Source organism: Euphorbia lathyris, chromosome 4 (assembly GCF_963576675.1).
Source record: "Euphorbia lathyris chromosome 4, ddEupLath1.1, whole genome shotgun sequence".
NCBI classification, from domain to species: domain Eukaryota; kingdom Viridiplantae; phylum Streptophyta; class Magnoliopsida; order Malpighiales; family Euphorbiaceae; genus Euphorbia; species Euphorbia lathyris.
Window position 1 is genome coordinate 19,181,074 of NC_088913.1, and position 13,829 is coordinate 19,194,902.

At 33.1% G+C, this 13,829-nt stretch overlaps 1 protein-coding gene across 1 annotated transcript; it reads right to left on the minus strand.

Moving 5' to 3' along the window:
- Positions 1 to 875: 875 nt before the first annotated feature.
- LOC136227396 (serine carboxypeptidase-like 7) lies at positions 876 to 5,070 on the minus strand. The gene is made up of 14 exons (XM_066016046.1): positions 4,933 to 5,070; positions 4,647 to 4,783; positions 4,475 to 4,551; positions 4,257 to 4,379; positions 4,054 to 4,156; positions 3,856 to 3,893; positions 3,668 to 3,769; positions 3,472 to 3,558; positions 3,217 to 3,372; positions 2,270 to 2,341; positions 2,063 to 2,181; positions 1,871 to 1,984; positions 1,722 to 1,776; positions 876 to 1,297 (listed from the first exon to the last, which is right to left on the minus strand). Exons 1-14 carry the CDS (start codon positions 5,064 to 5,066, stop codon positions 1,214 to 1,216), a joined length of 1,401 nt encoding a protein of 466 aa, XP_065872118.1. The 5' UTR covers positions 5,067 to 5,070; the 3' UTR covers positions 876 to 1,213.
- Between the last annotated feature and the right edge of the window lie 8,759 nt (positions 5,071 to 13,829).

The following is a 13,829-nucleotide window of genomic DNA, read 5'->3' on the forward strand; positions in this document are numbered from 1 at the left end:
CCCATAGTTCTAAGTTTCTATTACGCATGGCTAAAATTGATCTTATATGAAAACATTGGGTTAAATTTGTATCATTTAATACGTTAAAGCTAAGTCTGCACTTTTCTTAAAACGTTAGTGTTAAATTTGATCTTTATCCCTCTATATATATATATATATACACACACGAGTTTCTTAAATTCAAATCAATTGACTGAAATTTAAAATAAAAATTATCTATCTTTTAAGTTGGGGAAGCAATTACCCATAAAATAATGGTCGGTTTATCAAAATATCCGACCCAATTTTCCGACCAGCGATTTTCAGAGTTTTCAACTAATATTGTGTCGATAATATATCCAATAGAGTACATTTTTTTTTGTTGGTGTTGAATATTACGAGCCATTCACCGATGAATATCCATTCGTCAGTATAAAACCGTCGGTAATAATAATAACAAACAAAATTTAGACAATCATCAACAGAAATTTCCATCATTGATGATTATTATTTTTTTTGGTAGTTTGAGAATCACATGGTTTATTGAGATAATTTTGTTCGGATTCTGGTCATTGTCAGATATTAATATAAGATATATGATTGAGCCTTAATTATCAGTTCGAGCTTTTAGTTCAATCGGTTCCATGACATGGTATCAGAGCCTCTAGGACCAAACGGTCGAGGGTTCGAATCCTGACAACCTCATTCAATCGGTTCCATGACAGTCATTATTAATTTTCTTCCTCTCTCCATGAATATATTTAATGGAAATCAAACCTAAAATCTCTTTCAACAAATCCATTTTACATTATAAAATTGAACTACAACTCATAGTTAAATTATTATTGAAAATGCATGAAACAAATTTCTCATTCTCTATCAAAGCTCAAAACTCATCCATCAATTATTTAGAGCAGCATTAATAAATTTTAGCTGTTCAATTCTTACAAATAAAATAAACAAAGATTGAACATAAATACTTTCTACCAACATTGAACAAAAGTTGACATGATCTTTATGTTGCATTAATCTAATTTAATTAGCAACATAGTATACCATGTTTCAAAAGAAAATTTTAATAAATTCTATTACGATCTCCGTCTATTTGTCCTTATCATGAAAACGTAACAATTGTATAACTTTTCTTCACCCCAATCATTTTTCAAATACGGTATGTATTTCCTTTTCCATTAGTCGGATCCATCCCATCCGATCTACCATAGAACTTTTTAATTTAGATAGGATAGTAACGAACCCATCGGTGAAACATGTCATAACATATTTTCCTCTCATACTCTTGAGGTGAATGACCTGCCCCCTGCATATATATATGTCCAATTAAAAGAAAATCACAACCTAAATTTAACTTTTATAAATCATGTAATTAATTATAAATTCAAATTGACCCTCTAACTTACAATTGATAGTCAATTTAGTCCAAAATATTTGTTTCACCCGTTCTATACCAATTATGAGTAAATCCCAAAGTTAAGTTTGAACCGGATAATCCAATCACCGGATTCAGTTCAAAAGATGGTGTTTGAAACACCTTGTTCTTTATATTTGAAACAAGTGTTTTAAATACGGATTTCATTTAAGAAATTTTTAACCAGACGAGGAATTTTCTTTTAGAAAATATATTATTTTGAGGAAAAATCCGAATTTTACTTCTCACTATATGTTTAGAGTCTAAATTTTGTCGTTAATAAGATAATTAGATGACAAATTTTAATTATACTTGCCTTTATGGTTACATAGGTAAGACGGTATCCGTCATTCGTGTACTTTCTTGTATACCTGAAATAAATTATGTAACGCCAATTTTATGTATATATAAAAGTGTTCAAATTTACAGTAACAAAAAATTCAAGGATGGTAAAAATGAAATTACCCTGCAACTTGACCGGCAGTAAACCATGGTCGCCAATCGGTATCGATTGTTAAATCCAGGGAAGTAATCCATTTTTCAATTCCGTTGTGAGGCATAACCATGTCATGATCACCACTGTACCATAAATAATTAGTATATTTTGTAATTCAATTTTATCTCGTAGTGAGTCTTTGAGCGTTAGCTGAAAACTACCTGAAAACGAGAACTTGCAAGCCTTGAGTGGTGAGGTTCTCGTGGTATGGAAGAACAGAGTCAATATCCACAGTATAAGTCAATGAAATGTTGCATCTATGAAATTCTCCAATTGTTCCCTGTCATAACATAATTGTTACACAAATTTTAGCGATGAAATTTCTTGATGGGTTAAAATTTAAATACTGTAATTAATAAATTATTTACCGGGCGAACATGAAGAGCTTCTTGAACACTTTTGTAGTTTGTCCAAATATCAGAGAAGAGATATTGATAGTTCTGAAAAAAAATCAAATGAATTATCTGATTAATTAATATACTATCATATAAATCAAATTAATAGAAATGCGTGCGGTACTCTTTTGTTTGGTGACAAAGTTTCGAAGTAAAAGGTATTTTTAGTGTGAGATAAGAAAAGTTATAAGAGAAGAATAACAACGCTAGAAACAAATACTCGTAGGTTAATGGATAAAAATCTGTTGAAAAAACATATTTTTGTTGGGAAAATTTTGCTGAATTCGGTCAACTAATAGCAAAATGTGTTGAAAATGTTGAAAGTTATACATTTAGTGACGGAAATATTAATTCAATTTTTTAAAAAAATTTCTCGCTAAAGTTGTGAGGTCGATGGACTCTCGATGACTCCTTGCTTCTCCGGCCCTGAACAGGACTTATATATATCTTATTTATGAGAATTTCAACAATACCAACCAAGATTTGAGCTAGTTGATGTGTCAAAAAATACTTCACGTTTTCTAGCCTTTTTGCGACACGTTCTCTTCACGCTAAAGATCTTACTATTTTATTTAATTTTATTTTATTTTCCCATTAGTCGCGTTATGGATCAAAACACTTGTAACATATTCTATTTTACACCCTTAACGTTTTAAGATTACTATGTTGCCCTTATCATTTTCGCGCCTTCTTTTCAAGTAAATATTGATGAAACTAGCGACAAGTCCAAATTTGTCGGTAAAATTCAAATTATTTAACAACAATTTTTTAAAATATGATTAAATTGAATTAGTATAAACACGATAAGGGTAAATTGCAACTTTAAAAACATTAAATTTGTAACGAAGTGCACCTAAGTACGTTGCTAGCATTTCATTACGAAATGAATGAAAATTGAAAAGAATGAGAGAGAAATTTACATGGCAATAGAGCTCGCCGAGCTTATTAGGGAATGGTTGAATGATATTTCCTTTAATAGCTTTAAGAGTTCTCCGAACTGCTTTTTCTTTTTCTCCCGGCGATAAGAATGCACAATTTGGTTCCAAAACATTCTGCCGACTTATTAGCTCAATACACTGTAAATGTAAATCAACATATTATATCATTGTTAATGGACATAATGACATTATTAATACATATAATTAAACGTAATCTTAATTAATAAATGTTGGAACCTGATCGATAGCATCAATGGCTTCTACACAATCTGCGTTTGACTCGTCCACGTCAGCATACGAACCATTACAGCTCGAGTCCGCTGTCTGAAAGGGAAAACATAAATCATTTCAAAAAAGTTACGTGAATATAAAAGAATTTAAATTTCTGACTGTAAAAACAAAAAAAAAGATGGAGGATTTAAATGAGAATTACTGAATACATAGTATCCGAAATTAGTGCTAATCGATGAGCAAATGGAATTTTTGCATTTGTTTCAATAGTAGTATCAGTGTGTGGGCATCCAAGTGACATTCCCTGAGATTATTCAATTCAAACAATTATAAGATTCATCCCAAAAAAATAAAAATCCAATTAAATATGTTAAAGTGTTATAATCATACTTTGATATTAATAATCGGTTCCAATCCAGCATTATTTCCTGCAAATTAAAAAAAAATAGTATAATTATATTAAAATTAAAGAAAATAAGATTTTAATCAAAAATTGATCAAACATAAAAACAGTTTTTTCCAACAACAAACACCAAAACATAAAAGCAACAGCAAACAGTAGATAAAACAAACGGGTTCATAGTTTACCATCTAAGAAGTCCTGAGCAATCATAGGAGTATACATTCCTGCATATGAATCACTGCCCACAAATATTGGATTTGTTTGGTATTCTGTGTGATTTGTCATCCACTGCGAAATTAAAAAAATGTCACAAAAAAAAATTAATTTTTATCTCTAATAATGATTTAATTAGTATTAATTAAAATTTTAATTAATGATAATTACTTACATTTCTTAAAAATTGAGCAACTTGTTTAGCTGTTTCAGTGTCAGTTGAGTTCCAAGCTTCATCTGTTGTAGAATATGAGAAACCAGCTCCAACAGGTGCATCCACAAATAAAATATTCACAGTCTGAAAAATGAAAATCCATTACCACTTAATTAATTAACATATTTATAATCACTAATTATTAATTAATTTAATCATTAATTTATTATTATTATTACCTTCGACCAAGATTCTTCTACATAGAGTAAAGATGGGAGTCCCCCAGTGTAGCTATCAATATCGAACTTTAATGGTCCTGTAATAATTAATATATAAATAAAAGTACTTTTTGAAGTTAAATACTAATAAAGCTATAGAAATATTCATGGGTCGGGTTGGACCGAGATATACCGATTTGGTAAAAGAAACCATTCAAGGAAGAGCAGCCAGGGCCTCCATTAATGTAAAGGAGAATAGGGTCAAGAGCTGGGTTATTTTCTGATTGAACAAACAAATAGAAGAACTCTACATCTCCCACACTTGTATATCTACACATATTCAAAATAAATAAATATATAAATAAATAAATATATAAAAAATTTAAAGAATTAAAGTTGTTTATCGAGCTACAGATACCGATCTGCAAAAATATGAAATCACATTGAATTTATTTGTAATTAACTCAATTAAAACATACCCAGTTTGAAGAGTGAAAGGCAAAACACCATCATAGCCTGGAAGAGAAGTTACATTTTCTGCAGAAAAACCATAATGTGACAAAATAAATAAAATCACTAACTGCAAAAGCTTCCCAATTTTTGTGGAACCCATTCTAATTTCTATATCTATGGGAATATGAAATGACCCAATATTATATATATATATACATATGTTTCCTTATTAATAAAAATGGCAGCTGATGGTTTGTTTGTATTGGAAAGTTAGGAGAATTAGTTATAATTGTTATAGAATGTTAGATGAACTTTATGTTCAACTTAAATGCACAAAAAATAAAAATAAAATAAAATAAAGATTTGCAAAATTTGATTCATAGGATTAAACGAGTTTAATATGTGTTATGTTTTTTTTTTTTTTTTGAAAAAGTTAATATGTGTTATGTTAGTCACATACTCAAATGTATGTATGATAATAATAGATTGCAAGATAAATATGTCAAATTAAAAATATTCTAGTTAAAATTAAATAAATAAACAATATAGTATTGGATTTAGATAGATTGAAAGAGTTATTGGGATGAGCAATGTTATCAGAATCGGAGAGGACTACAACCCAAATTTATAATTGGGTTATAAGTCATTTGGTTGGATCGGATGATTCGGATTGGTCGGATCGAATAACGTCAAATAAATAAATAATATTTATATATATTAAATATATAATTATTTTTATAAATTATATATATTTAAAACAAATTATAAACAACTTTTGGTTTGTTATTTTTTTAACTTGAGGTTTAGAATAACTTGAAACATGTTAACGTATTCTTTGCTATAAGATATTTTTAACGGTATATTATAAACTCAAAACGGACGAGTAATGAATGAGAAATTAATGCTTAAAGTGAACCACTTGAAATGACTTGTAAGAAGATAAAAGAAAATTAAACATTCTCATTCCATGTAAGAAAGAAATGTGAATCTTAACTAGTTTATAAACAAATGACATTTACAAGATTTTAACCAATTACTAAGGAAAATGTTTTCTCACGGGCAGGGGCTGCAATCGAAGTGTCATCGGTTTAGGGGCGCATCCGCACGATGTAGGCGACGCGAATGTGACACCAAAATGAGGTCAATTGGACTGGCCTACTTTTGCTAAAATCATTTATAAACAAATTTATTTATTTTTGTAACAATTTTTTTTTTAAATAAATTAGAAAAAAACCGGAGTTGCACTGGTTTCCGATTCGACCATCGAGAACCAATTCAATCCGGATATAAACTGGTTTGTTGAGGGTTCAACAAACCGACACAGTTCAGACCGAACTCTTCACCGGTTCTCAGTTGAACCGGCTGGATCGGTCCGAAACTAATAACATCGGTTATGAGTTTGGAAGTGTTGGGTCAACGGTCAGTACATCCTATAATATTTTTGAATTATTGACGTTAATGAGGCAAGAAAGTTTGACTTTATGGTATATATAATAATGCCAATTCAATTCACCAAGTTATGATTTGAAAATACGTTGTGTCAAAAAAATAGAAACAAAAAATTTGTTGTGGACCAACTAATATATGAACAATTTTATCATCACCTGACAGTCAAACACTTTAAAGCCTAAACTTTGGTTTCCTGTTTCAGAATTTTGGATAAGGTTGCATAATTGGGCTTTATTTTATTTTGTAATTTGAAAATGGTATTGGGCCTCCAAAATAAAGAAAATTTATTTTCTTAAGTCCAACTAACAACTCCTTAGAGAGAATTACATGAAAATTCAAGTTTACATTTAAGTAATTCCTATATTTGTGTGTTTAAGTGTTAGCCCAACCCACACGAGTTTCATAAATTTTAGAGTTACTAATGTAAAACTCACTAACCGTATTAAATACTACATAACATTCGCAATAAAAAAAACTAATTCCAATTATGTTAAACACTAACTGTTGGCGATATTTTCGAAATATCTCAATTTTCAACCTTGATACGCGTGTGCGGGGATTAAAAATGGTAAAGATAATGCGGGCGTGCCAGAGAAGCTAGTTCTCAAAGGGTAAAATGGTAATTGAATAAAGTAAATAAATAAAATGCGCCTAAATTACTTGAATTCTAAACGAAAAGCGATTGACGACCGTTACAATGACTGAAAATAAAAACAACGGTCTTGGGCCCCGACGTTACTTGACAAGTCAGTCGGAAAAACAATTTTTTACGATAAGTACCAAAAATAAAGGCAATAAAACAACACAAAGATATAAATTTTTTAATTTTTCTTTTATATTTTTATTAATTTTGTAAATATTTTTCAATGTTTTTGTATTACAAATAATAATAAAGCATGAAAATTACAACTTAAAAAGAAATAATAACTTTAAATCTAGAAATGTAAATAAGTCACAAAATCAAATATGTACGGGATGAAATAAAATTAACCGATCTCTTTGATGTCGTTGGGATGCGTGAAGTTGAGGATTGGACCTCCAAAAAATCGGCTCGGGGGCTGTTGCGTTGTCCGGGTAGTGCTGGGCGAATTTGAAATAATTCGGAGAGTTCAAGGACTTGAGCAGAAATTTACCACCAAGTCAACAGCAAAATGGGACTAAATTGATGCTTTTGTGGGACTTTCGGGCTCAATTTTGGGAGCTGTAGAGGTCGGATTATAGCGAGACGAAGGCTAATATATAAAGTTAGTGTGCGAAGGAAGGATTTAGAACTGGAATTTCAGAAAAAGATCGAGTAAATGAGTCGGAATAAATTATTGAAAATTGGGCGACAGAATAATTGTTTGATGGTTGAAAAAACCAAAAGCTTGATTCTGTTTCGTGGAGGGTACTTTAGGGGCGATTTAGAAGGCTATAGGATGTCGTTTTTTACGAAATAAAAATTGAGAGTTCTAGAATTGATGTCAATAAAGAAATTAAAATTAATTTGGGCTAAAATGATCGGCTAACAAACTTTAAATAAAATTTGGAAAACGGCTCAATTTCGGGAGCTGTAGATGTCGGATTATAGCGAAATGAAGGCTAGTATTTAAAGTTAGTGTGCGAAGGAAGGGTTTAGAACTAGAATTTCAGAAAAAGATCGAGTAAATGAGTCGGAATAAATTATTGAAAATTGGGCGACAGAATAATTGTTTGATGGTTGAAAAAACCAAAAGCTTGATTCTGTTTCGTGGAGGGTACTTTAGGGGCGAGTTAGAAGGCTATAAGATGTCGTTTTTTACGAAATAAAAATTGATAATTCTAGAATTGATGTCAATAAAGAGATTAAAATTAATTTGGGCTAAAACGATCAGCTAACGAACTCTAAATAAAATTTGGAAAACGGCTCACCAGAAAGGTTGTTTGATGAATTTTTCAATGATGAAAAACTCAAAAGCTTGTTTCTGGGTCTTTTTAATTGATTGAGATCAATAAAAAGTTCCCAAATATGATTTGGAATAGGTGTGTAAACTAAGAATGACTCGAAAATGGGGTTTCGGTGATCTTGGTTTCACGGAAAATGCTTGAAGCTTTGAAGAACTTAACAATGGCGAAATTTGTTTTAGACTAAGAAAGCTTGAACCGAGGATTGGGTAATGATTTTACTGACTTAACTAAGAGATTGCAAAAAACGATTTGAGAATTGGTTGATTAAACTAAGAGACTTTTTGATTTGAAGTTTCTGAAAATTGAAAGCTTTTCTGAGGAATTGAAGATTAAAGAACTAATTCTGGGAATTGAGACCTTGTTTAGACTAATTAGATGCTAAAGAACGATTTCTACGAATCTAAAGATTGATAAAGAGGCCGATTTTGGCAGAGAATTTGAGAGAAAAATTTGAGTTGTCTGTATTTGATTGATTTTTGAGTGGGGATTGGAATGAAGGATTTGAGCTCTATTTATAGGATTTTGAGCAACAAATTCCAAGTTAGTGGCACTTAAATTTCTCACCCATGATCCCATTACCTTCCCATTAGTTGAAGAAAGAAAGTGGCTGAGTTGGGAGTTGGAAGAATGGAGATAATGCCGTGAAAAACGTTCCTGTAATGTGTTGGACATGTTCAAACCCGTTTTTCAGCACTACTTTCCTTTGAAAAATTCTACCGGCTTCGTTTTAGCTCCGTTTTGCTCCGTTTTTGACATTTCGGAAAGCTAACATCCCGAGCTTTCTAAAAAAAATGATAGTTGTCTGATATCTTACTGTTTCGATGTCCGTTTTCATCGTCGAAGTTGCTGGACGGGTTACTGAAAAAATGGTACAAATTTGCCCCTGATTTTTTTATTTCTTCTTCTTTTCTTTTTTATAATCATCTTTTGATATTATTTTCTATTACATTTTTATTTTATTGCAAAATGAATTTAATTAAAAAAAACTATAGAGTAAAATTATAACCTATGCTAAAAATATAAAAATTAAATTAGTCCCCAACAATTGCCCCCTATTTTATGTGTAAAAGATTTGAAAATGAATTTTACACATAAAATAAGTCTTTTATTATTTATTTTTTTTACCCGTCAGTACCGATTTGTTGAAGCTGAAATTTGTTTAACTCCGTCCATGAATTCGCGACTTCACTTCCGTTGTTAATAAACTTCTTTGAGCTACTGACTGGCGGAAATAAATTGAATTGTCACTTCTTTTTCACAAGAATCATGATTGGGTAATATCCATCTTGAACCTCTTGAGGTTGGAGTTGAGAATCCATTTGATGATATGGATATATCGTACATGACGGAACTTGCCCCCCAACGTCTTCGAGCTTGGATGCCATCGGTGCTGCACATGTTGTTGTCTCAAATTTGATGGGGACAAAACTGAGCGAGTGGACAACGGATCAGGTGGAAAAGGCTACACCGAGCTTCTTTGTAGCGATTGCTTTTTTTTTATCTCTCACAACTTTTTTTATTCTTTTTTTTTTTGACATGTAAATGGACTTTTATTGTTTTTCTTTATTTTTATTTTTCTTTTCGTTTATGTCTTTTGTCATTTCATTTTTTTTACGCTTCTATTTTTTTTTTTTTAGAATACTTTATTATCTCTAAGCATGCTAAAAAATATCAATGATGCTAATTAACAGCTTAAAAGAAAAACTAAAATGTAAAATGATGCAAAAATGAAACAAAACAAAAAATAAAAGGCACCTCGTACCTTATCGCATCCTTATATTTTCTATAGCGGCTGATGCCACCGCTTTGTCCTTCGGATGTGACAAAATCATTGAACCTTTTCGATGAGAGGCTGATTGCCAATCGGCCTACGGTAAGGCACAATGGTGTTTGACTTTTTCTTGCCTTTGGTCTTGACTTTGATTGGACCAATGCTATCTTCGTATAATCGAGACTCCACCATATCCGAATGTGTCTCAAATGGTTTTTCGTTTGCCTTAATCACCTCGATGTCGTTTCCTTTCCAACGTAATAAAAGTTGGTGCAAGGATGACGGAATGCACGAGTTGGAGTGGATCCAATCTCGTCCAAGCAATGCTTGGTAACTCGCCGTTGAATTGACTACAAAGAATGCCGAAGTTGTGGTCTGATTACCGATGGTAAGTTGCACAGGTAAAACCCCATAGGTTTTAGCAATTTCGCCAGTAAAAGCCGAGACAGAAATTTCTGAGGTCATTATGTCGCCTACGGATTTCCCGAGAGCTAGTGCCATCTTTAATGGCATAATATTAACGGTTGATCCGTTATCAACTAGAACTCTCGATAAAGGCTTGCCATCAACGTGTTCTTTGACGTATAATGGCTTAATGTGTCGTGTCATCTTTAGAGTGGGTTTGTCAAAATAAACCCGCTTCATCCGATCTTCCGATGAAGCTTTTGTTGTAACGCCACTTCGCCGATCTTCTTGAATCTCGTGTACCTCCTCGTTTGGATCTTTATTTCTAAAATTTATTGGTAAAATTAAAGAAGTAGCAACACACCCAGCTTGGATAATGAAATCTCCAACGCGAATTTTCACATTTTTCTTTTCTTTTATTTTTTCTTTCGAAACGTTGCTAGAATCGACACTAGACAACTCCATTTCACTTTTCCTTCTTTTTTCTGCCTCTCTCTTTCTTATTCTTCTTTTTGCATTTTTTGAGAGAGATTGTGGAAATTTTTTATGTAGGTTGACGAACCATTTTTCGAGGGGAACTTGCGCTGGTGGAGTGACGAAACGCGACTGGCCTTGGTTTGTGCCATTTTTATCCTTCGGCTTTTGTTTTCTCCAAGGCTTTTCTTCCTTCTCCTCGATGGGTTGAAAGGTGCCTTTTGGTACCAAAATTTGTTTTTTCTTTGGATGGTCGGGGCGCCCTTTTCTCTGACTCGAGGTGTTGCTATGGACATTACGCTTAGGAGGTGGCATCTCGATGGACGTTGCATTTATCATTGTAGCGGCTGGAAATGGATCCTCATCAACCAACATGCTCTCTTTCTTTTCAGAAAATTTAAGCACGCCTTTGTTTATTCTATCCTGCACCGCATTCTTAAAAACAAAGCAAGATTGTATGTCGTGGCTCCAACTATCATGATATTTACAATAAGTTTTTCCACTGGTGTCATCTCTCGATGGAATGATGTGTCCATGTGGTAAGGTGATAAAACCTTCCTTTAACAAATAGTCAAAAAGTTCCCCGGTTTTAGAAACATCAAATGTGTATTGCACATTTGTATTTCGTATAACCACTTCGGGAGCTTTTGGAATTTTTGCTAGCATTGGACAAACGCGGGATCCTGTTCTAGTTAGTTTGGCTATAGCTACCTCATGTGCCTCATTGGTTTCTATATCCTGATGGTAACTACCTACAGAGTTTTTCTTCCTACGATTATCCTCACGCATTAATTCTTTATATTCTGACACTTTAGCAACAAGTTCGTAATAATCTCAAAAATCAATGACCTGGAATTTCTTCCTATTTTCAAACTCTAAACCACGTTGAGCAATTTTAACAAATTCTATTTCAGGAATATTAACTCGACATCTATGCCTCATTTTCTTAAAACGATTAATAAAACTTTCAACGGACTCACCTGAGCGCTGAACCATACGAGATAGTTCGGCGACACATACCTCCGGCTCAGTTCGATAGAACTGAGCATGAAATAATTGTTCCATGCGACCCCAGCTTCTGATAGATTCAGGTTGTAATGTCGTATACCATGTGAAAGCCGGTCCAGTTAGTGATCCAGGGAATAAACGCAAACGAAGCATATCGAAGTCTCGCTCTGCACTAATCCCGCTGCATTGGAATGAAAATCGAGCAACGTGCTCGATGGTAGATTGTACATCTTCACCTGAAAATAAAGAAAAATCCGGAATTCTAAAATTGTGAGGAAATGGGTATCGCTGGTCGTATTCCCTAGGGTAAGCTTTTTGAAACTCCGGACGGTATACTTCACGGACCGTAGGTCCATAAATTTCTTGCACGATGTTCCGAATACGTTGCCTATCCTCCGCTTCATTACACATTTCGCTCCTCACACCTGAAACACGAGATATGTTGTTATTATCACGAGAATTCTCACGAATATTTTCACGAGTATATTCGCGGGTATGATCACGGTCTTGATTTCTCCACGTGCCCCCCAAACCACGGGCGTTGATGTCACCATAGTGCTCCGAGTGGGTATTAGGTCCGGTGTTTGACCTGAAATGAGGTGTATTTGGGGGTATTGAAAATTGTTCCGAGGTTCTTCGATCTCCTCGCTCATTGAATCTCATGTTTTCCTCCCGACTAGATGGTGGCCTATATCGGACGCCTTGGGGAGTGCCTTCCCTTGTGTTATCTGAAACATTGTGAGAATTCAAATTTTTAGCATAAATTTCAGCACACCTATCTGGGATTCTATTCATCTCATCGGTGAGATTATTAATCCTGTTTTCCAAATTGGGTTGTCTCCAAGCTTGCATCATCTCAGTTTGAGCTTTAACATTTTACGACATCTCGGCTACAAGCCTTTCCATGTTGCGCATATGGGCCTTTTGTCTCACAAAAAATGCGTTGAAGTCCGGTTGTGGCATTGACGTCCGATGAAAGTCTTCCAAGTGGCTCACGGTCTCGGCAACATAACCCTCGGGTGTATTCGTGTCCACGTTTGTATCTTCATTCCTCTTCTGATTTTCATCAGACTCCGGAACGTGTAATTCTCGACTTGTATTTTTCTTGGGTGGCATTGTAAACAACAAATAATATTTAGGAAAGTTTGGAAATAAAACACTAAAGTAGAATATCACGGCAATAAAATACCACATAAATACACTACTAAAATAATTAGCTTTTGGTTAAATAATTTAGTAATGGAAAAAAATTTAAGCCTAAAAATAGGAAAACATTTGGTGAAAAATTTTCGGTACTAGAAAAAAAAATGTTTCAGGTCCCACTGGGCGTGCCAAAAATTGTTGGCGTTAGCTAACAAATTTTGGTGATAGTGAAGTGGGGCGAAAAAATGAGTGCGACACAAATAAAAATTGTTATGAAGAAAAAAAAAATTTTAAATTTTTGGCAAAGCTTAAGAAATCGTAGTTTTGGTTCTAATAAAAAAAAGTTTTTAGGTCCCACTGGGCGTGCCAAAAATTGTTAGCGATATTTTCGAAATATCCCAATTTTCAACCTTGATACGCGTGTGCGGGGATTAAAATGGTAAAGATAATGTGGGCGTGCCAGAGAAGCTAGTTCTCAAAGGGTAAAATGGTAATTGAATAAAGTAAATAAATAAAATGCGCCTAAATTACTTGAATTCTAAACGAAAAGCGATTGACGACCGTTACAAGGACTGAAAATAAAAACAACGGTCTTGGGCCCCGACGTTACTTGACAAGTCAGTCGGAAAAACAATATTTTACGATAAGTACCAAAAATAAAGGCAATAAAACAACACAAAGATATAAATTTTTTAATTTTTCTTTTATATTTTTATTAATTTTGTACATATTTTTCAATGTTTTTGT

Excerpts from the sequence above, each read along its gene's own strand:
- LOC136227396 (XM_066016046.1), bottom strand. The coding sequence starts at position 5,066 with ATGGGTTCCACAAAAATTGGGAAGCTTTTGCAGTTAGTGATTTTATTT. Across the intron at positions 4,380-4,474 it reads TAGAAGAATCTTGGTCGAAG|ACTGTGAATATTTTATTTGT; the intron begins GTAATAATAATA and ends TTCATTTTTCAG. Across the intron at positions 3,770-3,855 it reads AACCGATTATTAATATCAAA|GGAATGTCACTTGGATGCCC; the intron begins GTATGATTATAA and ends GAATAATCTCAG.